Source organism: Aquarana catesbeiana, linkage group LG04 (genome assembly GCF_042186555.1).
Source record: "Aquarana catesbeiana isolate 2022-GZ linkage group LG04, ASM4218655v1, whole genome shotgun sequence".
In the NCBI taxonomy this organism is placed as follows: domain Eukaryota; kingdom Metazoa; phylum Chordata; class Amphibia; order Anura; family Ranidae; genus Aquarana; species Aquarana catesbeiana.
This window is the reverse complement of record NC_133327.1, coordinates 87,657,959-87,685,099: the sequence shown is the minus strand read 5'-3', so window position 1 is coordinate 87,685,099 and position 27,141 is coordinate 87,657,959. Positions and strand designations below refer to the sequence as shown.

At 44.6% G+C, this 27,141-nt stretch overlaps 1 protein-coding gene across 1 annotated transcript; it reads left to right on the top strand.

Moving 5' to 3' along the window:
• The first annotated feature begins 813 nt into the window (after nucleotides 1-813).
• Nucleotides 814-26,561, top strand: LRATD1 (LRAT domain containing 1). Its single transcript, XM_073625358.1, has 2 exons — nucleotides 814-1,013; nucleotides 25,322-26,561. Exon 2 carries the CDS (start codon nucleotides 25,361-25,363, stop codon nucleotides 26,180-26,182), a length of 822 nt encoding a protein of 273 aa, XP_073481459.1. The 5' UTR covers nucleotides 814-1,013; nucleotides 25,322-25,360; the 3' UTR covers nucleotides 26,183-26,561.
• Nucleotides 26,562-27,141: the final 580 nt, after the last annotated feature.

The window sequence follows — 27,141 nt, the reverse complement described above, 5'->3', positions numbered from 1 at the left end:
ATACAAACCCACAAGCACAAACTGAACAGCAGAAAACGATCTGAAAACCACGAGTCTGAAAAAGCGCGAATCGTCTCTCACCAAACTTTTACTAACACGAGATTAGCAAAAGGAGCCCAAAGGGTGCCGCGCTTGGTTCTGAACTGACCTTTTATAGTCTTGTGTACGTCACCGCATTCTTGACGTTCGGAAATTCCTACAACTTTGTGCGACCGTGTGTATGCAAGACAAGTTTGAGCCAACATCCGTCAGATAAAATCCATGGATTCTGTTGTCTGAATGTCGGATCAATGTCCGATCGTCCGGCATAAGACTGGGATGCCATTAAAGTTCATGTGTGTGTAAATGCAGGCGTCGCAATACTTTTGACAATATAGTATATATTTACCTAGAAAAATGGTGAGGTGTTCAATAATTCTTTTACCCGCTGTATAAAGCAGGTGTTATAAATTGGCTGAAAAAGTGGACATACACTTTAAGGATGTGTTCCTAACTACAGATCTGCCTTCATTTGTGTGTTTTCTATCGCCCTGGAGATCTGCTCTATCAGCCCCATTGAATGATATAAAAGAAAGGCATGTGACAAGCGCTGGGTGCAGCCGGTAAATGGAGGCGGGGGTCACTAATCCCGGTCGGGGCTGCGCTGCCCATGACAAACTACACATCAAAGCCCAGCAGCGGCACTGACACGGCGCCCCGCCCACTGCCTGACTGACAGCCCAGCAGCTGGCTCATTGTTCACACCGGGCTGCGGCTCCGCCCCTCCGCGGCCGGCGGGCCAATGAGCGGCGAGCTGGGCGGACGCAGAAAAGTCGTAGCTCATTGTAGTTGCACTCACACGGGCTGCGAGCCCAGTAGCTGCTTGTTGTCGCCGGTGACGGTCGGCTGCTGGGAGATCGGGAGAAGCTGGCGGAGCGGCGGCCGCTGGGGGCATATCCCTTCACCTTCTCCCATGGCTAGGACGAGGGGGCTCTAGGAATTTTCTGTCTACCTCTGCAGGCATAGCCACAAGGGTAAGCCGATCCCATGTAGCCTTATTAACCCCTGCACAAGTTTTATCTCATCTTCCATGGGGGGGCTTGAAGACTCCTGGGGGCAAAAGATGGGCATTCCTTCCAGGGGGATGTCTGTGTATTGGCATGGTGATCCAGATGGGTGATGTAGGCAGCACTTTGTATATGGGTGAGCTCCGATACCAGGGGGTGAATGCACTTTGATGATCCCTGATGCCATGGAGGTACTGCACCTTGCAAATGGGTGTGCTAGTGATCCCTGATGCCAGGGGGTGAATGCACTTTGATGATCCCTGATACTATGGTGGTACATGCACTTTGCATATGGGTGTGCTAATGAGCCCTGATAACATGGAGGCACAGGCACTTTGCACATGGGTGTGTTAGTGATCCCCGATGCCTGGGGGTGAATGCACTTCAATTCCTAATACCATGGTGGTACATGTACTTTGCATGTGGATGTGTTAACGAGCCCTGATATCATGGAGGTACATGCACTTTGCATATGGGTGTGCTAATGAATCCTGATACAATGGGGTGCATGCTGCTATTCTGCTGGCTAAGTGCAGGTACAGCTTGGGGAGGGCACAGTACACCAACCTCTCTACCCACCAAGCTCACCACAGGGTGACCCACTGCCCAGGGACAGACTATGTGTGAGCTCACCCTGCAATCCATGTGTTTGAAAAGGAAGAGAACATCTTGCTATCAGATGATTGAAGATCATCTCTGTAGCTCAGGGCCTTACATTAGGAGACCATCAACCTTCATACTTCCAAACCGTGGCAGAAAAACCTTGGCAGGCACTCCAGGATCCTTTTGTTGCTTGCTCTAATCCTTGCTTTGATTTGCTGTATTAGATAAGATTGTGTCCCTGTATGGTTATTTGTGGCATGCCCTTGTGATCTATGGCTAGAAGGAAAGTTGTTGGAGATATGGCACTGGTACACATGATCGTGCATGGTCAGATTGCTCTTGGAGATAGAACACCAACACTGGGGTGCTAATAAAGTCAGGGGCTAAGGAAGGACAAGCTGCCTGAGGGTAGACCTGGTTAGCCAGCAGTGCATGTGCCACCCTTCTGACGGATCAGAAGACCCATCTGGTGGTCAACAAAGCAGCAGAGGCTTAGACCTCTCTCCTAGAGACCATCACCCAACACAACTTCAGTGATTACCTTCCATCCTGAACAGATCAGTTTAAAACCCAGGATAGCTCTGATTAACTTGCAGTGATGTTGCCACCCTTCTAAGGGATCAGAAGATCAGCTGATGGGTCTATAAAGCAGCTTGAGGCTGAGACCCCTCTCCTGGAGACCATCTTTAACTTAACCTATCATCCTGAACAGATCAGCCAGGCACTCAAAAAAACTTGGATAGTCCTGGTTAGCTGGCAGTGCTCTTGCCACTCTCCTCCCTTCTAAGGGGTCAGGGGACCATCTGATGGTCTACAAAGCAGATTGAGGCTGAGAAAGCTCTTCTAAAGACATTCACCCAGCACTCAACTTTAGTAATGACATACCATCCTGAACAGATCAGATTTTGCACCTAATAAAACCTATTGTAGTCCCAGTTACGTGGTAGTGTAGTGCAGTTGTCACCCTCATCTCCTTCAAAGATTCAGAACATCTGGCGGTCTACAAAGCAGGCTGAAGCTTAGATCACTCTTCTAAAGACAATTACTGAACACTTGCCTACCACCCTAAACATATCAGATTCACACCAAATAAAGCCTAGAGTAACCTGGTTAGCTGGCAGAAAAATTGCCACCCTCCTTTCTTCTACAGGGATTGAGAGACCATCTTATGGTCTACAAAGCAGATTGAGGCTGAGCCCTCTCTCCAACCATCACTCAACTTTACCAATTACCTACCTTCCTCAACAGATCAGCTTTGCACCCAGTTAATCCACTTGGGCAGTGTATAGTATTGACACATTGTGTTCTGCAGACAGCTACGCAGAGCCTTCTTGTAGAAGATCATTTATAGCGTCTTGCAGGCAGCATACACATTGCAATGATTTAGCTAACATAGGTGTTTGTGACAGGTGGGATAACATTGATTATTGTCCATTTTATAGGAATTAGCATGTCCAATCAGCTTATTTGTACTAGAAAATTAAAAATAAAATGCCAGTATATCCCTCTGACAGTTGCAGTCTTTAACCTCCTACTTATCTCATTCCTATCATGTTTATTTGCTTTGATAACGTTTCTGATCTAAACAGTCTAGATTGTTACTCTGTGTCTTTTTTTTTAAAACAGCTATTTTGTTATACAATTTTCTGCACAGTAGATACATTTGCAAGTGATACATGACCAATACAACCTCTGTTTTTATTGATATACCAAGGATCAGTTTTCACCTTAATTGATTACATTGACACCAGCACCTCTGCATCACTTCGATAGCTATTAACTTCTAGACCACAGTGCACTGCTAATAGCCATATTGCAAAGGGTATATAAAGGTATTTATGTATACGTTCGCTGTGTGTGTGTGTGTGTGTGTGTGTGTATGGTGCTGCCCTCACTTGGGGGTTTGTCAAATAACACCCCCTCTATAACTGTATTGGAATCTCAGATCAATTGTACATTTCACAAGCTGCTAAAAAATTGCATACAGCATCTGACCATCGGTCTTTCTAGCAAGGCATTGTTTTTTGTTTCTTAGTTAGTAATATATAATATTTGTGCCAGAGTCTTTGATCCCATCCCCCCAAAAATTCTTTACAGAAGTGTGTTAGATCTGTCAAGATTCTTTGAGGAGGCAAAGAGCAACATGTCAAGTGCAATGTCCTACAGGAAGCAATTAGAATTAAACATTCATGCATATGGCAATAGTAAGCTGAAATGTAATTGATCGATTGTTGGTTTTTAGACTTTCCCCAATCCATCGCCATGCTACTGACTTAGGTGTGCGTTATGTTTACCTGTACTGTTGGATAGATGAAACCAAAATCAAGCTATAGTGTAAAGTGCCAGTATGTAATGTAGACTTGCATAGAAGAATGGTGGCAGAAAAATACTGAGTGGTCCATCAACTTTGCCACCCAACACACACTCACATTATTTTATTTTTTGGATTATAGATCCATTTTGTCAACCATGTTTGAATTCCATTACTCTTCATTGATTCCACACCTCTGCTGGAAGTCTGTTCCAAGTATCCACTAGTGAATACTTCCTAGGTTAAACAAAATATACAGTTTTTGCTTGTTAAATAATTGGCAAGTCACTGCTTGGTCTTGGATGAAGCAATGATATGCAGTACCAGGTGATTTTGGGAATTGTTATTACTAATAAAAAAAATATCATTTTTATTTTTTGCTTTCATTTACACAGTATGTATAGAATGCATTATAAGGGTGGACAAATCCTAGGAGCCTGGTATCCAATGCTCCTTTTAAAATTACAGCTGGCACCTAACTTTTTGAGGTTCTCTCTACTATTCTTCAATGGAGCTGGCTCCTGGATTAGACAAAATGACTTCTGAGTCCATTATATGATCCACTCCCCAGTTATAATCTATTTAATGTTCTTTTGGTTGCACACGTTATTCTTTGGTTAAATAGGAGTTTGTTGTGCTGTTGGCCTCCAGCATTGAGTTGTCAGACCTGATCTTCCCTGGGATACCTGTAGGATTATGAGATGTTAGTAGAAACTTTGAGAAGAGGGCTTAAGGTGGTCGTAGATATCGAGGAGTGATTGTGTAGTCATTTTGAACTGCCCAAAAAAATGGTTCTTTTGAAAGCGCTTTCTATAAATCTGTATGCTTGGATCGCCAGAGTAGGCGTGTTTGTTGGTGCAGACAAAAGGGCACAGCCAATGAACTCCATCACCAGCTTAAGCTGGAGGAATCAATAGCAATCAGACAAAGGTATCCCTCATATCCAATCTCTATTTCCCTTGAGAATTGTCATCTGGGATTGTCTGCAGTTATCTTTTGTTAACCATAGACAAAAGGATCATAGCAGATTATCACTTCCAATAACTTCAATCTTCGTTCAGGGGTTAGCAACCTAGGTACTCCTGCTGTTGTGGAACTACAAGTCCCATGAGGTATTTGCAAGACTGACAGCCACAAGCATGACTTGCAGAGGCATGATGGGATTTATAGTTCCACCACAGCTGGAATGCTGAGGTTTCCTACCCTTGACTAACTATGACAATATCCATTGGACCTGTTGCATTTCCATCCTGTGGGAAGCCTATGTAGCTACACCTTGTTGTGCTTACCTATCTGAGCAGGCCTGTTGTCTCAGGCTCAGACAAGTCTGTAATGATTTGGGCAGCTATTCCATCCAGTTTATTAACTAGAAAATACATTTAAAGGAAACCTGTGATTGGAAAGATATATGTAGGTCACTTTCCTTTCCTTCTGGAAATACTGATTCCCTGGCTATCTTTAATATGCAGTGGCATCAATTGTTTTTAGTGTCATCACCTTGAGAAGGATACGCATGCTTGTTTTGGGAACAGTGATTTGAAATGGTTGTGTAGCAGCCAGGCAGCATGCATTTTCAGAAGGAGGACCACAGTGACACCCTTGCATGTTTCTTGGCTAAATAATACAAGTAAAATTCATGTGAAAGTGCTACTAATATTCTGAAATATTCAGGACTGGAGGAATGCCAGGGACCAGGTTTTAAGTGTACTCTGAAAGCTCACCTTCCATAGTTAGAACCTCTGCCAGGTTTTTATTGCTGTGTTTTTCTTATTGGGGCTATTTTCCAGTCAGATATCCGATCATAATGTGAGAGAAAATGTTCTCTATTGGAACACAGGCAACAATTAAAACACAGGCACCTAGGGGTGCACCTACCTTTCAGTGCTTGAATATATATCACTTTCTCACACCTTACTGTTAGTCAGTGAGGCTGCTTCTCACAATTATGTGCCAATAATGCTGGGAGAGGAGACCAAGCTTAAAGTATATGTAAAAACATTTTATTAGTAATCACACACCCTCTAAGCTCATTTTTATACAGCTGAGAGCTGGGGGAGGAAAAACAGTATTAAAGCTTCCCTCTGTAAGGGGGGTGGGGCGCACAAATCTGATCATTGGAGTCGTGTTGATTTACTAAAAACTGGAGAGTGCAACATTTGATTCAACTGTGCGTGGTAGCCAACCGGCTTCTAACTTCAGCTTGTTCAGTTAGGCTTTGACAAAAAACAAAAAACTGGCAGCTGATTGGTTTCTATGCACAGCTGCACCAGATTTTGCATTCTCTGGTTTTAGTAAATCAATCCCACTGAGTTCCCAGAACAGCTAAAGAACTGACCACGCTGTGCTCTCATGCCAAGGGTAGTCAGATTTTTTAATGTCCCTTTTACATGGGTGGACCATCCAATGCCCTCTATGAAGCTGCGGATGTAAACAGACATGTGTCCGTTTACACCCGCCAACATCCGATCCTATCTGCTAAAAGCAGACCGATGGGGAATCTGTTCCCAATCCTTCTGGCGATTCGGATGACAGTTGGATGTAAACAGACAGGCAGTCTGTTTACATCCGGCCACCCATAGAGTAGAGGAGGCTGATGCAGAGCGGACATGGACATGGCATCGCCCGCTCATCGGGGATCACCCTGAGCAGGCGGATCCGCTGGCAGACAAAGAGGGAAAGCAGAGAGACTGACGGGGATTTCATACAAAGGATACAATACAAAGAACAGGATATGCTCATACAAGTACATGGTACAGCAGGCACATATATGGAATATTATGTGTTGAGTTTACATAAACTTTAAAGTGTTTTTTGTTTATTTTTTTGGAATGGTTAAAACACACCTGTCCTAATGGAGATCTACTTACTAACTTTGACACAAGAAGAGATCTCTACAAAGGAAAGGAACCAAAATGGATCAGGTGTCCCTCTTGGAAGATTCCCCTTCTTTTCTTCTTCTGGCAACAACTCAAAATTTGATTGTCAGGGTTTTTAGACTCAACAGGAAGTGAGAGGAAATCTCCCTAAAGTGAGGGGAATTCTACCCTTACACACTTGTTGTCATAAGCTTACTTGCCCTTATGTCTTGTTTTGGTGATCACTGTAAAATTTTGGATTTCCCCCTAACGTTCTGTGGTCACCAGGACAAATAGATAAATCTTCCTAGCAGGGACACAGACCGCAATAAAAAACTAACCCTTCCACACTCCATCCAAAACAGAAAAAAAAGTTTTATCTTCTTATATTCCTTAACCTGTTGCTGCTGGCCACTCTCATATATGTGGCTGCACGACAGTGGACTTTAACACTGTGCTGCCACATTATTGCATACAACAGGCACTGCTCACTCAGCACCCTGGGTCAATGTGTCAAATCAGGTGCAGGAAGAATGGGCTCCCGATCACATGACCATTGACCGCTAGTTAGCGATCATTTAGCATTTATATTAAAAAAAAAAAAAAAAATTATAAATACCTTTTTTACCCTTTTTTTTACAAGTGATCACATTCCCTCTTTTCTCAGCTGTATAAGAGCTGGGGGAGGAGAAGCAGCATCACACTGAGCTTCCCAGTCAATGGCTGTGCAGCAGGGAAGAGGTGTCAAGACAAGTCTAATCATTGGAGGAGGGAAAGCAGAGTTCCCAGCATAGCTAGAGAACTGACCACGGTGTGCTCTCCTGCTTGGTGTGGTCAGTTTTTAATAGGAAAGCAGAGGGACTGGCAGGAACACCCGAGATTTCACATAAAGGAAGCAATACAAAGAGAACAGGATACTTTCTCATACAAGTACATCCTACAGCAGGCACATATCAGGAATATGAAGTGTTAGGGTAACAAACGCTTTAAGTTCAGAGACCGATGTGCAGGGACCTCCTAGGTTTGTTTTACATAAAATATAAAGCTACAAGATGGTTACTGCTGTCTTCAGGTCTTGTAGTGTACAGTTGGAGTGATATTAGAAACTCTATACTAATACTGGGTAGTGCCTCCTTCAATTCTACCAGACATGTTTTCCACATTCCATAAATAGTTTTTTAACATGATTGCTTCAAGCAAGTTTCTGCAGTTTGTCAGTTACACATCCATGCTGCAAATCTCTGAAATCTGGTGACTTGCCTACCATCTGTTGGCCCTAAGCAGAAATCGAGATTGATTCTCCAGGAAGCCCAAGTGACATGATGATGAACCCCCAAGGGACAGGTCCTTGATGCTCTGGGCTCACTAGAAGTAACTGAAGATTGTTGGCCATCATTAACCAGAAACTGGGAGTTGAAGTGAAGTGCCTGTGGGGACAATGCCAAAGACAAGGTAAGTATTGCAGAAAAAAGATGCTTATTATTGGACCACTTTTTATTTAAAGCTACTCCTGATGTTAAAGCATTTAAGAAACAAATGGCATAAGCAAAAGTAGATGCTTTAGAATTGCTTGTCCTACTACCCATTTCTCTGATCTATGCTGCAGCCTCTAGCATAATCACCTGACACTTCTGGTTGTGTGAGATTCCTGTGTCAACTGCCACTCTCTGTGGTTCCTCTGGTCAACCCCTAAGTTGCTACTGTGTCCTCTAGTGACATAGCAGCTAGCAAAAGGAACCTCAGAGCACAAGAGAGGACACAGGAATCTGACATTACCAGAAGTGTGGGATGTGAAGGGGCCATTTTTCTGCCTACACTCAGGGGAAATAGGCACGTCTACAAAGTCACACAAAGTCTCGATATTCTTCTCCGCCGGTACCCAGCACTGCACTGAACACGAACCTGGAGGAGGTCAGGAGTGAGCACTTCTGTTTTTTTTTTTTTTTAAAAGGTGTAAATTGATACAGGTATCCTTGGTAGTCGATCCAAGTGATGAAACCAGCCAGCAACAGCAGAGAAACCTGGTTTCATCTCCGGCTTCAACATAGTGATAGCCAGAGGCGTAGCTTGAAGCTTGTGGGCCCCGATGCAAAAGTTGACCTGCCTCCCCCCCCACTACTTACAATGTGCGTGCAGATACATCCACCACATGTCAAGATACTTAAAGTGGCTTAAGAGTTTTGAACTCCCAGAGTTCCTCTTTGCATCAGAGGACAGGGATTACTGCTGGAGAAGCAGAGGACAGGGGCCCCTGGCAGGTCACTTGGCAGAGCTCCTTTTCACATCCCAGCACTGTATACAGCTCCCCCCCCCCACACACACACACACACACACTACACAGCCTTCAAAGGGTGTATTTGTCTCTTATGTTGCCCCTCTGACCCGTGAAATTCTCTGGTTGGAACGGCAGTGTAGTTGCAGTAGGCAGATGCACCCTGTGCAGATCATGGCTGACTGGCTGTGTTGTAAGGGAATATGATTTCAGCCCTGCGGAGGAGGAACAGTATAGATTGCTTTAATGGGAAAGGAGCTCAGCAGCCGGGCATAGCATGCAGGATGGAGGGGGTGGTCAGGGGGCTTTGGGGGGGGGTCTTAGATCTGGGAGGGCAAAGTCATGTGACACAAAATCTGGAGCCTGCAGCCCTTCAGGGGCCCACCAAGGAGGTGTTAAGGGATTTGTCTTAGCAATTTCTGAAGGTTTCTCTGTCAGTGTTGGAGGAAGGTCACCACCTGGAGGTGTGTGTCTTTTCCCCAGTTGTCAGGGAAGTGGGGTAAGTAGACATCCCCGGGTGGGCGGGTACAGAGAATCCCAGCTGGTGACTAGGAGACACTGAGCAGTGTCATACCTCACCAGTGACATCCGTCCCATCGTGGCTACAGGACGGCACTCTCCTCCCCTTGCCTCGCTGAGCTCGGTTCCCATTCCATGTTGCCAGCACACAGCACAGACACATCCCCATCCTGGGCTGTTCTCACCTCGTGCTCCTCTCCATTCAGGAAATGGCTCACAGCTTCTCCCCAGCCAATGAGAACAGAGTGGTGTGGACTGTGGAAGGCAAAGTGGAAGCCCAGTACTGGAGCGTGGCTGTGGGGCCCTAGGGCAGATCGGAGCTGGACTTTGAGGAGGATATGATAATATGACAGGGATGCTGCAGGGGCCCCCTGGAGCTAGGGATGGGGTTGCAATTGTGACCCCTGCAACCCCTTATGCTACGCCCATGGTGATAGCAGTTGGAGGGGGAACTGAGGTACATTTGTTTCTTTGTAGAAATTGAGTGATTGTATAGTCTCTCTACTAATTGCAGAGAGACATCAGTAAATTTAAAAAAGTTCACAGCTTTTATGGCTGCTGTAAATTTCATTTTACAATTGATAAAATTACTGGCCCTTAGCCCCCATTCACACCTGAATATGTTGTAGTATTTGCATACGCCTGACTACTCCAGTGTGCAGAATCCTATTGTTTGTAATTGTGCATGTTCACAATTCATAACTCGCTTGTGCACTTTACACCCTACAGTCAAAATACATGGTGTGTGTGTGTGTGTGTGTGTGTATATATATATATATATATATATATATATATATATATATATATAGAGTAACTTGGTTTGAGAGCGTTTTGCAAGACCAGCAACATTTTAAAATAAATTTTGACTTGATATACGAGCAATGTTTTGATATACAAGTAGCCTCATGTCACAACTGAGTATAAAAGAGAAGAGAGATGCCTCTAAATGTAGCAATATGATTACATTTAATGAAGGTACAACATTTAGCAAGTCACATGGTTGATGATTAAAACAGGAACATCGAAGTATGCAGGCATCCGGGGTAGGAGGCTGCAACACGGTGGTTGCGAACCACAGCACCAGATCATAACTTATACTAGCCATACACCAGTCGGAAAAATCTCTTGAACACTTTTTCGAAAAATGGTCGAAACACACGGTTTTGAGAGCAAACGATATTGCCATCATGTAGTGACCGAATTTTGAACGATAAATCAATGGACATAGATGAATCTGTTTCTCATTCGTTTTTGGCTTCTGGGTCACATGTGCAGTACCAGCAGTTAAATTTTTAATGGCCGAGAAACGCATTAACCTTTCAATTTATCGGCAGTTCGACAGAGGTTTTCCAAACTTTCCCTGCCTTTATTTGTATTTTTTGGCTTAAAAACATTCCAACCGATTTTCGATTTGTGCCCATTAGCTGGACGAAAAACAAACAAACTGTCCAAATGACAGATTTTTGAACGACTTTCCATCTAGTATGGGCACTTTTACAGTGTGTTTTTTTTTTTTTTTTTGTATTGTATGGACAGTTTAGAAACTCATTACCAATAGACAGGTTTATTGTACAGCTGCACAATTAATCGTTAAAAAATCGTGATCTCGATTCACCTCCCCATACGATCTCTCCTGCTGAGTTTGCCGATTCTTTCATATAAACAAGTGGAGAGATTATCTGCTCACTCAGCTGTCAAAAGAAAACATCCGGGCAGTCTGCCAAGTTTAGAACTTGAAACATTGTATCTAACTTCCTTCTTAGATCAAAGGGATAAACTTCTCTGTGTAAACAAATAACCTGGGCAATCTGCCAAGCTTTAAACAACGTGTAAATGCAGGAAGTTTAACCACTTAAAGTCTAAATCTTTTTCTGACACTTTCTTAAGTTAAAATCAATATTTTTTGCTAAAAAAAAATTACTTGGAACCCCCAAACACCCCCCAAACATTAGAGATATATATATATATATATATATATATATATATATATATATATATATATATATATATTTTAGCAGAGACCCTAGGGAATAAAATGGCAATTGCTGCAATATTTTATGTCACACTGTATTTGCCCAGCGGTCTTTCACTACACTTCAATAAATAAAAAAAAAAGAAACAGTAAAGTTAGCGCAATTTTTTTTGTTTTAATGTGAAAGATGATGTTACGCCGCGAGAATCGTGAGAGAATCGTGATCTATCCTCTAAGCAAAAAAATCGTGATTCTCATTTTAGCCAGAATCGTGCAGCTCTAGTTTATTGTAAGCAGAAGCTACAGTTTTCTTTATGTAAACCCAAATTTTGATTAGAGCTGCACAATTAATTGCTAAAAAGCCGCAATGTCAATTCAACCGCCCCTCACGATCTTAAAGAGGAGGTCCAGCTTCCACACGAAAAATTAAATCAGCAGCTACAAATGCTGCAGCTGCTGACTTTTAATATATGGAAACTTACCCGTTCAGAGAGCAGCCACCACCATTCCTGATAAGGGAACCTAGCAGTGAAGCCTTTGGGCTTCACAGCCGGTTTCTTACTGTGCATGCGTGAAGCGCCCTGGGCTTTCTAATTGGTCCAGCAGCGAAGGCAGGAAGAGGGGGGCCGAACTTCTTAGCGAAAGGGCCGCGCCCCCCTGAAAGGTGCCAAATGTGGCACCGGAGAGGGGAGGAGACGGATATGCGTAAGCTCCACTTTTGAATAGAACTCCGCTTTAATCCGGCAATTCCACTATTCTGTGTAACAAATGCAGAGCCGTTCTCTGCTCAGAGCTGTCGAAAAAAAAAAAAAGGCGGCAAATGTTTATCAACATTGTTCAGCACTGAAAGATAACTATAAACATTGTATCATTTGGTTCTTTTAGAATAATAATTCCAGGGTAGGCAACCTTGGCCCTCCAGCTGTTTTGAAAATACAAGTCCCATGAGACATTGCAAGACCCTGACAATCACAGGCATGACTCCTAGAGGCAGAAGCATGATGGGATTTGTAGTTTCACCACAGCTGGAGGGCCAAGGTTGCCTACCCCTATTTTAGATCAAAGGGATGAACTTTGATCTGTAAATGAGGGCAGTTTGACCACTAAGCCTTTTTCTGACACTTGCTGCTTACAAGTTAAAATCAGTATTTTCTGCAAGAAAATTATTTAGAACCTCCAAATATATGTATCTCTTTAGCAGAGACCTTCGAGAATAAAATGATGGTTGTTGCAATATTTTATGTCACACTGTATTTGCGCAGCGGTCTTTCAAACGTAATTTTTTGGGAAATAATACACTTCAATTAATTGAAAACTAATGCCGCGTACACACGAGCGGACTTTCTATCCTACTTGGTCCGGCACACTTTCCGACGGACTTTGTCCGCCAGGTGCGCCGGACTTTAAAACGAACGGACTTGCCCACACACGCCGGGATTTTCCGGCGGGCTAAGTCCGCCCGTCTTTCCGACGGACTTTCGCCGGAGTTCCGGCGGACTTTCAGAATGAACGGACTTGCCCACACACGGACAAGTCCGTTCATTTTGAACGTGACTCAGGTGCGACGGGACTAGAAAAGGATGTCAATCTTGCCGCTTTTATCGGCTAGATTGACACCTTGCGAGCCCCGTCGCGGGGCATACCAGGCCCTTAGGTCTGGTATGGATTATAAAGGGGAACCCCGCTACGCCGAAAAAACGGCGTGGGGTCCCCCCTAAAATCCATACCAGACCCCGATCCGAGCACGCAGCCTGGCCGGTCAGGAAAGGGGGTGGGGACGAGCGAGCGCCCCCCCCCCCCCTCCTGAACCGTACCAGGCCGCATGCCCTCAACATGGGGGGTGGGTGCTTTGGGGGAGGGGGGCGCCCTGCGCCCCCCCCCCCAAAGCACCTTGTCCCCATGTTGATGAGGACAAGGGCCTCTTCCCGACAACCCTGGCCGTTGGTTGTCGGGGTCTGCGGGCGGGGGCTTATCGGAATCTGGGAGCCCCCTTTAATAAGGGGGCCCCCAGATCCCGGCCCCCCACCCTATGTAAATGAGTATGGGGTACATGGTACCCCTACCCATTTACCTAGGAAAAAAGTGTAAGTAATAAAACACACCACACAGGTTTTTAAAATATTTTATTAAACAGCTCCGGGGGGGGGTCTTCTTCCGGCTTCGGGGGTCCCTCCGCTTCATCTTCTCCCGGCGTCCGGTTGGTTCTTCTCCGCTCTCCGGCCTCTTCTCCCGGTGTCGCAGGTCTTCGGCCGGCCCCTCCGCTCTCTTCATGTAGCTCTATTGCGAGCGGAGGTCCGGACTTCTTGGCTTCTTGGCTTCTTGGCTTCTCTTCTCTTCTCTTCCCCCAGATGTTGACACGACGCTCTCTCCGGCTGGACTGGTCTCTGAGGGCTGCGTTGTGACTTATATAGGCGGAGACCCCGCCCCCATATGATGTCACAGTCCCTGGGCATGCTGGGACTGTGACGTTTTAGGGGGCGTGGTCGGGGGGCGTGGTCGACCACGCCCCCTAAAACGTCACAGTCCCAGCATGCCCAGGGACTGTGACATCATATGGGGGCGGGGTCTCCGCCTATATAAGTCACAACGCAGCCCTCAGAGACCAGTCCAGCCGGAGAGAGCGTCGTGTCAACATCTGGGGGAAGAGAAGAGAAGAGAAGAGAAGCCAAGAAGCCAAGAAGCCAAGAAGCCAAGAAGTCCGGACCTCCGCTCGCAATAGAGCTACATGAAGAGAGCGGAGGGGCCGGCCGAAGACCTGCGACACCGGGAGAAGAGGCCGGAGAGCGGAGAAGAACCAACCGGACGCCGGGAGAAGATGAAGCGGAGGGACCCCCGAAGCCGGAAGAAGACCCCCCCCCGGAGCTGTTTAATAAAATATTTTAAAAACCTGTGTAGTGTGTTTTATTACTTACACTTTTTTCCTAGGTAAATGGGTAGGGGTACCATGTACCCCATACTCATTTACATAGGGTGGGGGGCCGGGATCTGGGGGCCCCCTTATTAAAGGGGGCTCCCAGATTCCGATAAGCCCCCGCCCGCAGACCCCGACAACCAACGGCCAGGGTTGTCGGGAAGAGGCCCTTGTCCTCATCAACATGGGGACAAGGTGCTTTGGGGGGGGGGGGCGCAGGGCGCCCCCCTCCCCCAAAGCACCCACCCCCCATGTTGAGGGCATGCGGCCTGGTACGGTTCAGGAGGGGGGGGGGCGCTCGCTCGTCCCCACCCCCTTTCCTGACCGGCCAGGCTGCGTGCTCGGATCGGGGTCTGGTATGGATTTTAGGGGGACCCCACGCCGTTTTTTCGGCGTAGCGGGGTTCCCCTTTATAATCCATACCAGACCTAAGGGCCTGGTATGCCCCGCGCTCGCCGCAATAGGAGGATTTGTTTTTCCTATTGCAGCGAGCGCGAGATGCAATACCATCCCCTCGTGTCGTACTTGGTCTGTCGGACCAGCCTACACACGAGCGGGCTTTCCGTCGGACCAGCACACACACGAGCGGACTTTCCGCCCGAAACTGAGTCCGACGGAAAGATTTAAAACATGTTTGAAATCTAGGTCCGGCGGGCTTTTGGGAAGAAGTCCGCCGGAAAAGTCCGCCGCCGCCCACACACGGGCGGATTGTCCGGCACACTCTGGTCCGCCGGACCAAGTATGCCGGAAAGTCCGACCGTGTGTACGCGGCATAAGGGGTAAAAGAAACCTCAATTTTTTTTTTTTTTTTGTATGTGAAAGATGATGTTATGCCGTGAGACTTGTGATCTTTATTCTAAGCAAAAAAATTGTGATTCTTATTTTAGCCAGAATGGTGCAGCTCTAATTTTGATAACTTGAGGTAACATTTGCTTGAATGCAATTTTTGACAACCAACATTTTGTTTGCCTGCTTTTTTACAGATTTGTACATGTTCCCTGCTGTGTTTCTCTGTGTTTGGGGAAGTTGTTAGAATCTCTGCTTAAAGTGTAGATCTGGTCGAAATAAACATATGCAGCACATCTCTGTAAAATATGCTCATTTGCACGTTGTACCTCTTTAAAACACCAACAGAAAATACCTGCTGATCTGTCTGAAATCCAGCAAGTGCCTAACTTCCTCTTTGAGCTGACAACACAAAGGGGTTCATTTACTAAAACTGGAGAGTGCAAAATTTGGTGCAGTCAATCGGCTTCTAATGCCGCGTACACACGACCGGACTTTCTGGGAAACTAGGTCCGACGTTCTTCCCGGCGGACTACCGCCGGACTTTCTGAACGGACGGACTTGCCTACACATGATTGGACTTTCCGGCAGACTAGGTCCGCCGGTCTTCCCGACGGACTTTCGCCGGAGTTACGGCGGACTTTCCGAATGAACGGACTTGCCCACACATGGCCAAGTCCGTTCATTTTGAACGTGACTCGGGTACGACGGGACTAGAAAAGGAAGTCAATCTCGCCGCTTTTATTGGCGAAATTGACACCTTGCAAGCCCTGTCGCGGGGCATACCAGGCCCTTAGGTCTGGTATGGATTTTAAGGGGAACCCCCTACACCGAAAAATCGGCGTGGGGGTCCCCCCAAAATCCACACACGATCGGATGGCCAAACCAAGTATGCTGTAAAGTCCGGTCGTGTGTACGCGGTATTAGAGGAACTGCAGTCTGCTCACATAATTTGAAATAAAAACATCTTTGTCATTCTGAAGCTTCCCTCCAACCACTTTGCATATTTTATTTATACTGTGATTCTGTACTTGCCAAATATGCTGCAGAAATCTCTCTCTACTAAGTCTGGCTGCATCTATTTTAACTGTGGGCAGCTGAAGCTGCTGCCTGTTCACGTCCTGGATTTACACAGACACACACCTGCAGCTCTCATTGGACCTCTTATGACTCCCACTTCCTCATTCAGCAGTATGAGTGTAGTGTTGGATTACACTGGGGGACAGCTGATTGGAGGAAAGGCACACACCCCCACTCCAGATAGGCAGAGACTTTCAAAGCTGTTCTGTGAGTAGTTTTCTGCTAATCTATTTCTAGCACCCTCCCTGACACCAAATTCAGCCTGGTTTTATCTCCTGTTTAGGAGAACTTGTCAGAAGTTATCATGCTGATAACAGAAGAATTGAGCAGGAGAAAGCCAAAGGGACTTTGAAAAGAGATAAGAAAACACTACAGATATATGTGCCCAGCTCAAATTTCATGAATCAGGTTACGTCCACTTTAACCACTTGCTGCCTGCAATGTAGCAATATGACGTTGGCAAAGTGGTCCTGTTATCCTGACTAGACGTAATATGATGTTAACAGGATAACAATCCGGGGCGCAGTGCGGCGATCTGAGGTGCTATGTATCAGTCTGACGCACTGCATCTCCGATCGTGGTATGGAGCCTCTGATCAGCTGTGACCAATTACAGCTGATCATCGCGTGAACCAGGAAGTGCCGATAAACGCTGACAGGGAGAGCCGATCGGCGGCTCTCCCTGTCAGGGGGGTGCCCATCAGCTGCCAGCCTGTGCCCCATAAGAGCGCCTGTCAGTGCCCCATCAGTAATGCCTGTCAGTGCCCTTCAGGTGCCACTCAGTAATGCCTGTCAGTAGCTCCTTATCAGTGCCCATCGTTTTTCTTTTTTTTTTCTCAAAAATGTTGGTCTTTTTTTAGTTTGTTTAGCAAAAAATCGACCCCAGTGGTGATTAAATACCACCAAAAGCTCTATTTGTGGGAAGAAAATGATAATTTAGTGTGGGTACAGCATGGCATGACCGCGCAATTGTCATTCAAAGTGTGACAGTGCTGAAAGCTGAAAATTGTCCTGGGCAGGAAGGGGGGAAAGTGCCTGGCATTGAAGTGGTTAAGCTTGTTTAATTAAGCTTAGGCAATAAAACCAGGAATCTGGTTTCTTTGCAGAGCTGAACCAGCACTGTACTGCATTCCAATTTTAGTAAATCAACCCCAATGCTCTTTCTGCTCTCTCCCAGTCAGTGTTATCAGGCTTTTCCATTTTTCTCTTTTGGTGAATTGCAGAATCTCCCTTTTCTCATCAACATACATGGGGGGGTGTTCTGTAGTCCACAGAGAAGACTGCACATAAAGTTAAAACCTCAATTATATTGGTGGCAGGATCAACTGCCATTTTTCTGTATTGTAGCAAGCAGAGATAAACATGGGGACATGTACGGCAGACGAGAGAGGTGAGTGGCATAACCACAAGTCGGCACACACAGAAGGCCCCGACCTTCAGGACTCTGCCAACAATCAGATCACCCTGCATTGTGAACAGGATGCCTGGCTTGATACCAGTAGAAACTTGCCTGGTGGATGCAATGGGTCTTAGAGAAGGCTTTAACATTTTGGTGAAAAAGGTACAACTTCTTTTTTTTTTTATTATTATTTTTATTGTAGTTTTATTATTACAAAGCGGAGCCTCTTGGGCATACCCAGGCTCGGAGACACAAAAGAACACAAATTAAAACCATAAAAGCAAGACTAAAACATCCAAAAACTACCAGGAGTTGCTCAGTCCAACTATAATTGGGATGCAGGAGTTTTTTTACCAGGCAAGCTTCACAGCCGGCTCACACTGCGCATGCGCGAAGCATGCTTCGCTTTCTAATTGGTGCGGCGGTGCAGGAAGGAGTGGGCCGAACTTTCGGGAGATCGGGCCGCACCCCTGTCTCCTGGAAGTGGGGAGTGGTACCTGTCCGCTCCCCCCCCCAAAGGTGTCACATGTGGAACCGGAGGGGAGAAGGAGACGGATAAGCGGAAGTTCCACTTTTGAGTACAACTCCGCTTTTAAGTTTAAATTTAACAAAAGAAAAAAAAAAAGGAAGCCTTTGAATTTAAATGCACCTTTAGATCCATGCGTGCATCAATGACTTCTTCAGCACCCCAGAAACCCTAAGGCTCCATTCACATTTGTGTTGCATGTCATGCAACTTTGGACATCAAAGTCGCATAACAAGACTTTCCCCATGTTTTACAATAGCCATTCATAAATGTCAAAACTTTAGGGTTTCTGTATTTCGTGTATGTCTGTCTAGGTAATGACAGGTGTGTTTTAAAAAATAGAGTAAGCATTATATCATTTTAGAGTATTAGCGGGCCTGTTGTGTTTATTCAGGTAAGATCTAACCTATAGATGTATAACCTATAGCACAGGCTTACCACAGCACTACTAAGCAAGAAGTGCAGCCTGCATTTATAAAGGGCTGACCACAGACAGGCAGATCTTTCATAGAAAACTATGGGTGGGGAAAGCAATCTAGTTCTTGCTGTTGCTAAATAATCCAGCCTTACAAAGCCTCTAATCCAGCACAATGTTATAAAGCATACCCTTTCACTGCAAACAGAAAAAAAAAAAATTCCAAATTTTTTTTCAAGCCTAGCTCTGAGGAAGGGGGTGCGCCCTCGAAACACGTTAGCTGTACCCCGTGTTCTGTGCATGTCCATGCATTGTTATTATGGCCTTTTGTCAGTTGTGAGTACCCACTTTTATATAAAACATTTTTATTAAATTATCTTTAGTAATGCACTAGGTATGCGCACCTTCCATTTCTATTTTTCTTGTCATTTTTTTTCAGTTTGTTTGGGTCGTCCCTGTACTCCCACTGTGGCTCTTTTACAGCAACTTGCATTGACCGAGTAGGAGCAGTGCACGTATATTGCAGTCACATGCACCACTGTTCTCAAACTTTAACTCTCTTAACTTCTTGGGGAAGATTTACTAAAATGGAAGGACTCAAAATCTGGTGCAGCCGTGCATGGTAGCCAATCAGCTTCTAACTTCAGCTTGTTCAATTAAGCTTTGATAATAAAACCTGGAAGCTGATTGGTTTCTATGCAGGGCTGCACCAGGTTTTGCACTCTCCTTTTTAGTAAACCTCCCTCATCGTGTAAGTGATCTTGCTCCCCTACAAGGAAAAGGGGAATGTTTTAAACATTTATTTCTAGATGTACTGTCTGAAGCTGCTATGAAAAGGGACGCAAATTAATACAGATAACGGTATGGATGGGTATTCAGTTCGGTACAAAAGTCTTAGGCAGGTGTGAAAAAATGTGGTAAATCAAGAACGCTTTCAGAAATAGAAATGTTAATAGTTTATTTTTATCAATTAATAAAGTGGAAAGTTAAAGTGGTTGTAAAGGCAGAAGGTTTTTTTTAACTTGATGCATTAAGATAAAAAGCCTTCTGTGTGCAGCAGCCCCCCTAATACTTATCTGAGCCCATCTCGATCCAGCGATATTGCATGAGAGACTCTGCTGTCTGGGCCTCTCCCTCATTGGCTGAGACGGCAGTGAAGCACCATTATCTCCCGCTGTTTCAAAGTCAGTGAGCCAATGAAGAGAGAGAGGGGGGGGAAGGCTGGGCCACAGCTCCATGTCTGAATGAACACCGGGAGCCTTGGCTCAGGTCCCCCCATAGCAAGCTGCTTGTTGTGGGAGCACTCAACAGGAGGGAGGGACCAGGAATGCCAAAGAGGGACCCGAGAAGAGGAGGATCTGGGCTGCTCTGTTCAAAACCATTACAAAGGGCAAGGAAAGTATAACATGTTTGTTGTTTTTAACAAAAATAAATAAATTAGACTTTAGTATCACTTTAATTGTACAGAAGATAAGTACAGATCAAATCAATATTTGGTGTGACCACCCTTTGCCTTCAAAACAGCATCAGTTCCTCTAGGTGCACTTGCACACAGTTTTTGAAGGAACGTGGCAGGTAGGTTGTTTTAAACATCTTGAACTAACCACAGAACTTCTGTGGATGTAGGCTGCCTCAAATCCTTCTGTCTTTTCATGTAATTCCAGACAGACTGGATGATGTTGAACTGGGCTCTGTGGGGGCCAAACCATCACTTCCAGGACTCCTTGTTCTTCTTTACACTGAAGATAGTTCTTAAAGACATTGACTGTATGTTTGGGGTCGTTGTCCTGCTGCAGAATACATTTAGGGCCAATTATACGTCTCCCTGATGATATTGCATGATGAATTGAGTATCTGCCTGTTTTTCTGAGCGTTGAGGACTCCATTGATCCTGACCAAATCTCCAACTCTATTTGAAGAAATGCAGCCCCAAACTTGCAAGGAACCTCCATAATGCTTCACTGTTGCCTGCAGACACATCATTTATATCGCTCTCCAGCCCTTCGCAAACAAACTGCCTCGTGCTACAGCCAAATATTTCACATTTTGACTCCTTAGTCCAGAGCACCTGCTGCTATTTTTTTGCACCCCAGTTACTATGTTTTCGTGCATAGTTGAGTCGTTTAGACTTGTTTCAATGTCGGAGGTATGGCTGAAATTCTTCCATGAAGACCACTTCTGGCTAGACTTCTCTGGACAGTAGATGGGTGTACCTGGGTCCTACTGGTTCCCGCCAGTTCTGTGCTGATGGCACTGCCGGACATCTTCCGATGTCGAAGGGAAGTAAGCATGTTGTGTCTTTCATCTGCTGCATTAAGGTTCCTTGGCCAAGCCACTTTGTCTGCAGTCCTCAATGTTACCTGTTTCTTTGTGCTTCTTCAAAAGAGCTTGAACAGCACATCTTGAAACCTCAGTCTTTGGAATTGGCTTTCAATTTTTGCCTGGGAAAAACCATGCTGAGGCAGTACAACTACCTTGTGTCTTGTTGCTGTGCTCTGTCTTGCCATGGTGTATGACCTGTGACATTAAACTTCCACAATCTCACCTTAGTAGCAGTTTGGCTGTTCCTCACCCAGTTTTATGCCTCCTATCAAATTGATGATCATACCTGCTTGGTATGATTGGTTAATCATACATCTGACTGTAATCTTACAAAATCCCTGACTTGGTGCAAGTGTAGGATTTCATGCTGGTTTTAAGCCAAAGTCACACCAAATATTGATTTTTATTTAGTTTTTTCTTCTGTTCGCTCACTTTGCATTATGTAAATTTGTAAAAATAATTAAAATATATGTTTTGCCGCGTACACACGACCGGTTTTGCCATTGGAATAAACTCCGAAGGTTACTCAGACGGAATTCCATTCAAGCGTTCTTGCCTACACACGGTCAAACCAATGTCCGGCCAAAGTCCGACCGTCAAGAGCGCGCTGACATACAACACTTACGACGGGACTAGAAAAAGGAAGTTCAATAGCCAGTAGCCAATAGCTTCCGTCTCGTACTTGCTTCAGAGCATGCGTCATTTTTGGTCCGTGCATACAGACAAGCGGTTTTCCCGATAGGAATTGGTTCCTTCAGAAATATTTAGAACATGTTCTATTTCTAGGTCCGTCAGAATTTTTGAAAAAAGAAGTCCGATGAGGCACACACACGATCGGAATAGACGATGAAAAGCTTCCGTCAGACTTTTTCTGTCGGACATTTTGCTCGTGTGTACGTGGCTTTTGAAAGCATTCTTACTTTGCAGCATTTCTTCACACCTGCCTAAAATTATATTTATTATATATATTATAGGGTTGCACCGAAACTGGTATCGGTGCCGATACTAAGCATTTGCACGAGTATCGGTACTCGTGCAAATGCCCCGATACCCAAAACCGATACCTTTCGGGCTCGGTACTTTCAGCTGTCAGCAGGAATTCCCTGCTAACAGCTGAAAAGTAAAGAAAAAATGCTGGCAATTATTGGTTGTTAAGGAACGGGGCCGCCGAGTCCTTAACAACCAATCCCGTGTCCTCAGGATTTCCCTTCCACACCTCCTCCTCCCCTCTCGCCAGCTATAACCAGGCTCGGGACCGCAGGTCTGTGGAAATTTCCTGCATTAGAGGTGAGCAAGCCCAGCTCCCCCCATCCCACTGTCCTCCCCCTCCTGACAGGTGCAGCTCTCACACTTAGCTCTGCTCATCGCTGCTCCGCTATTTCTGTCACAGTTCGGTGAGCAGGAGTGAGTTCTGTGTGATCTCCGCACAGATCTGTCCTTTCCTTGTCAGCTGCATGGCTCTGCACACATCGAGATTTCTCCCCGTGCCCCGTGTGTCCGTACTCAGCCTGGTGGAGCCCCCCTCTCCCAGCTCCAGCAGGCAGAGGCACAGACACACGGCTAGCACCACTGCAGCAGGTCAGATCCGCCCCCCCCCCCCCCAATGTGTCAAATACTAATTATCTATATAGTGTTAAATACATGAAACTGACATAGAAAAATGAAGTCTAATATCAATGCCTAAATATATCTTGGCGTGTTATAATCTGAAAATTAGTATCTATAGTGTCCATTTAATTCCAGCAAATAGGACTGTTTGCACTGGAGTTTTGGTTTCACCAACCAGTGGGAAGTTGGAAATCTAAAAGAAAATAATTTCTAACTAATTTCGATTAATTATAACGCACATACAGATTCAACTACTTTTAAATGATCTCCTTGCATTGCAACTCTGCATTAGTCAGTGGTAAATGTGGTATACACTATATTCAATCACCCGACACTAGTTAGTTTCCACAATCAATGACTGACTTAACTTCACAGTTCACACAAATATGTTTTAAATTCAAACTGTAGCACTGACGTAAGTCATTTTTTTTCCACAGTAGCATGACAATCCCTCCACCTCCGGTCTAACTAATCACTCTCACCTTATGGCATGGAACCCTGTGCAAACAGGTGGTCATGCAAGCAGGTATCAAAAGGGGTTAACACGGACCATAAACTTCTCTCTTGTCTCCTTAGATCTCAGCAAGGACGCCAGGTCATGGGTAGAAAGAAAAGATCTAAGTGCTCACCGCTTAACTATAAGATTTAATTTTTGTGTTCAAACACCAACTACTCACATAAAGATGATAAAAACACAGCATGTAAAGCCGACAATTGTGTTAGTTCCGTAGGGCAGCAGCGGGTGACGTCATGCGTAGCTCCTCCCCTGTACGCATTCCATTCAATCAGAACTTTGACATCACCGGACTCCTCCCCGCTTCCCTTCATTAGCAGACGGAGGCACTTGGGGAAGGGGGGAGGAGTCCGGTGACGTTGATGTCCGTGACGTCACCGGATCTCCGATAGAATTCCCTGAAGATCCGGAAGCTGGCGGAGAGGTGAGTACCGATCAAAAAAATCAATCGATTAATCAAGGAATTAATCTTTTAATTTCCACAGCCCTAAAATATATATATATATATATATATATATATATATATATATATATATATATATATATATATTACTAATTTTCAGATTATTAACACACCAAGATATCACTTTTCTTTGCCAGTCATTTTTGTTTTATGTTATTAAAAATATATAATTAGAATTTGACACAGCAGCGCAGCGCATATATTTATACTTATTTTTGGTGAGGAACATACACTGGGTGCTTGCTCCAGCTGAATGTTTTCAATCATGTTTATTTACGTAGCAGCGCATACATTTTGTTTTATTTGAATAGAGAGCAGTAGCCAGGATTGCGACTCCCCCCTCCCCACTTAATCAGCCCTTCTTTTTTTTTTTTTTCTCATCTATCTTCACCCCAGCCTCACCCAACTCCCCCAAAACCACCCCTTTACTTACTCTTTCTAGGTGATAGGTATCGGCGAGTACTTAAAAAAAAAGTATCGGTACTCGTACTCGGTGTCAAAAAAATTGGATCGGTGCAACCCTAATATTTTATCAGCCTTAAATTGTATATTTAAAAAATTGTCTTTGCATTTATTCATGTTTTAACATATATAAATGTAGAGGGTACACCCATATCTGTATAAATGATTTTGTGGTGCGCTGTACTGTCCCGCTCTCTATGCCAAGTTTTAAGACTGACCCGATGTAATTCAATCTGTGTGGCTGTAGGATTTACCTAATATACTGAGATACAGTAATCAAATTATAGAACAACAATCCAGGAATATAAAGTCAAATCAGATTTTACCTTTAGTTTTAATAACTGCATTTACATTTCAGTCTTTGTCATACAGGGTTATATTTGTTTTTATTGTCAAGTGATGTTTGATCTCATGGCTTGTGAAATAGTGAACAGCCTAAGGGAGGCTTGCTATAGGCTTCCCCAGTATTCTTTATTTGGATTACTAACAAAGTCAAAGTTAAACTCTCAGAAACTTCACTCTGATCTTTCTCAAATACCTAGCTGATAGTATTTATGATGTCGATCACCCCTATAAATCCATAAATGTCATTTATTCATTAAACCAAGCCAAAGCTATACACCTGATTAAACTGCTAAATACAAAATTGTAAAACAACCTATAAGGGAGGAGCTTACCTTGCAAAGGATTTGTATTTCTGCCAACCAGTCCTGAGATTTACGCAGCTGTGCCACATAACACATCCCTGTCTTGCAGCTAAGTAGATTTGTTTTTTCTTTGTTGCAGCTGAGTAACATTTAGAGGTCTTGTCCTTCCCTCAGCCTGTGACCGCATAGTGGAAGGAAGAGCGGCAGATGGATTAACTCTAATCTATGGGTCACTCTGCTCTCTCCTCCTATTGCCATTTCCTTTTGTTAGCATATAATAGCTGCAGCCAAACTGGTTCCTTGTGCTGTTTCACCCTTTTCCAATTTGATTTCTACTGTTCCAGGGACTGCAAAAGGCTGAATTCCAGGTTCGTTTCAGGTACTTGCGCTGCTTGGTTTTGAAAAAATATATTTTAAGGGCTGAATTAATGTCTTTTTATGTGCCTGGAGTTTAGTTTTATGTGAATCAAGATCTGTCTATTGATTACCTTAATGTGCTTCTGAAGAGTTGACATGTTTTTTTTATTGCTGTTTACCTGATTGTTTAGGACTTTTCTATTGGGCTTTTACCTTCAGTAAAATTAAACAAGATTCTTGTTTTCTCCTTGCAGAACTGGTGTTCCTGCTGTTATTGCCTTGTCCTGTCATTGATGGGAAATCAACTGGATCGCATCACCCACCTGAATTACAGCGAGTTGCCAACAGGGGACCCTTCTGGAATAGAGAAGGACGAGCTGCGAGTTGGGGTGGCATATTTTTTCTCGGATGAGGAGGAGGACCTGGACGATAGAGGGCAGTCTGAGCGGTACACTGTGAGGGACCCAAGTCCCAGCGAATGTGAAGGGCACCTTCTGCTCAACGAAATTGAGTTTTCAGCCTTTAGTTGTCAGGAATGCATCTTTTCCAAGCTCAGGGGCGGCCAGGACCTCAGTGTCTACCCTATGCAAGGCTTGTTGACCTTCTGCCAACCAGGAGACCTCCTGGAGCTGCTCTTTATTTGCCCTGCTGCAGACCACCCTCCTCCCCCATCACCACACTGGGCAGTCTACGTTGGTCAGGGACAGATCATACACTTGCACCGTGGGGAGATCCGCAAAGACAATGTTTTCGAGGTAGGCGGAGGGTGTATGGGCAGGGTGGTGAGTAGCTGGTATCGATACAGGCCCCTGACTGCTGAGCTGGTCCTTCAGAATGCATGTGGACACCTTGGCTTGAGAAGTGATGAGATCTGCTGGACTAACTCTGAGAGCTTTGCTGCCTGGTGCAGGTTTGGCAACAGGGAGTTTAAAGCGGGTGGGGAGGTCCATTCGGGCAATCTTCAGTATTTCTTGAAGCTCCACTTGGAAGAAAATAACATTCATACCCTGAGGTTCCACAGCCTGGAGGAGCTTATACGGGAGAAGCGAAATTTGGACGCTAGCGGGAAATTAAGAGTCATCAAGGAACTCTCCATGATGGAGAACAAAGAGTAAGAACATGTAGATCTCTTCGTGGTGGAGAGACCATGATGACATCTGGGGATGATAACTCCAGTCCTAGACTTGCCAAATGAGGTTGCACATTTATGGACATCTTTCTAAGGATCATGTCAACATTCCTAAAACCAGCATTACACCATAGCCACTATTTGTTTTTTTGGCTTTTACAACATGGTTATCACCAAGTATTTAAAGAATCAAAACAAAAAAAGCAACAACAAATCCTGAGTATGTTGGCTGTAGTGTTGATGTCTTATTAAGCGTTTAGCAACATGCTAAATAAAATTTCAAATTGAAATTTTTTTATTTTCATGGCTTTAATCCATGACTGTTTAACCACAGAGCCAATAAATCGAATTTCTCTATTTGCAAATGCTGTTTATTTGGTTCTTTTATTTAACATGTGTATTCTGCAAAAGCAAGGTGCTAAAAACAACTCTGATCTCCCTGCCCAGACAGCATGAACATTGCCTGGTTTTGACTGTGCAGGGGCGTGTGGGACCATTTGCAGATCTGGATTACTGATTTTGCACAGAACATAATGGGGTTGATTTACTAAAACCTGGAGAGTGGAAAATGTGGTGCAGCTGTGCATGGTAGCCAATAGGCTTCTAACTTCAGCTTGTTCAATTAAGTTTTGACCCTAAAACCTGGAAGCTGATGGGTTTCTATGCAGAGCTCCAACAGATTTTGCACTCTCCAGTTTTAGTAAATTGACCCCCAGTGGTCCTGATCTCCAATGTGCTGCTAAGAAAAGGGACTTTTGGCATAAGGCTGCAGCAATATTACTAAAACAAAAAATAAAAGTTACTTTCAAAGCTGGGATTTAAAGGTAATATGAGATTTTTGTTATTGGGTTTACATGTACAGTACTTTATATCTTGGTATATTTTTCAGACTATATTTCTTTCTTCTGAACTGGTATACTTGTGGTAGTCTATCACCGCAGGCGT

Bases quoted from the DNA above. Each gene is read 5' to 3' on its own strand.
- LRATD1 (XM_073625358.1), top strand. From the start codon at position 25,361: ATGGGAAATCAACTGGATCGCATCACCCACCTGAATTACAGCGAGTTG.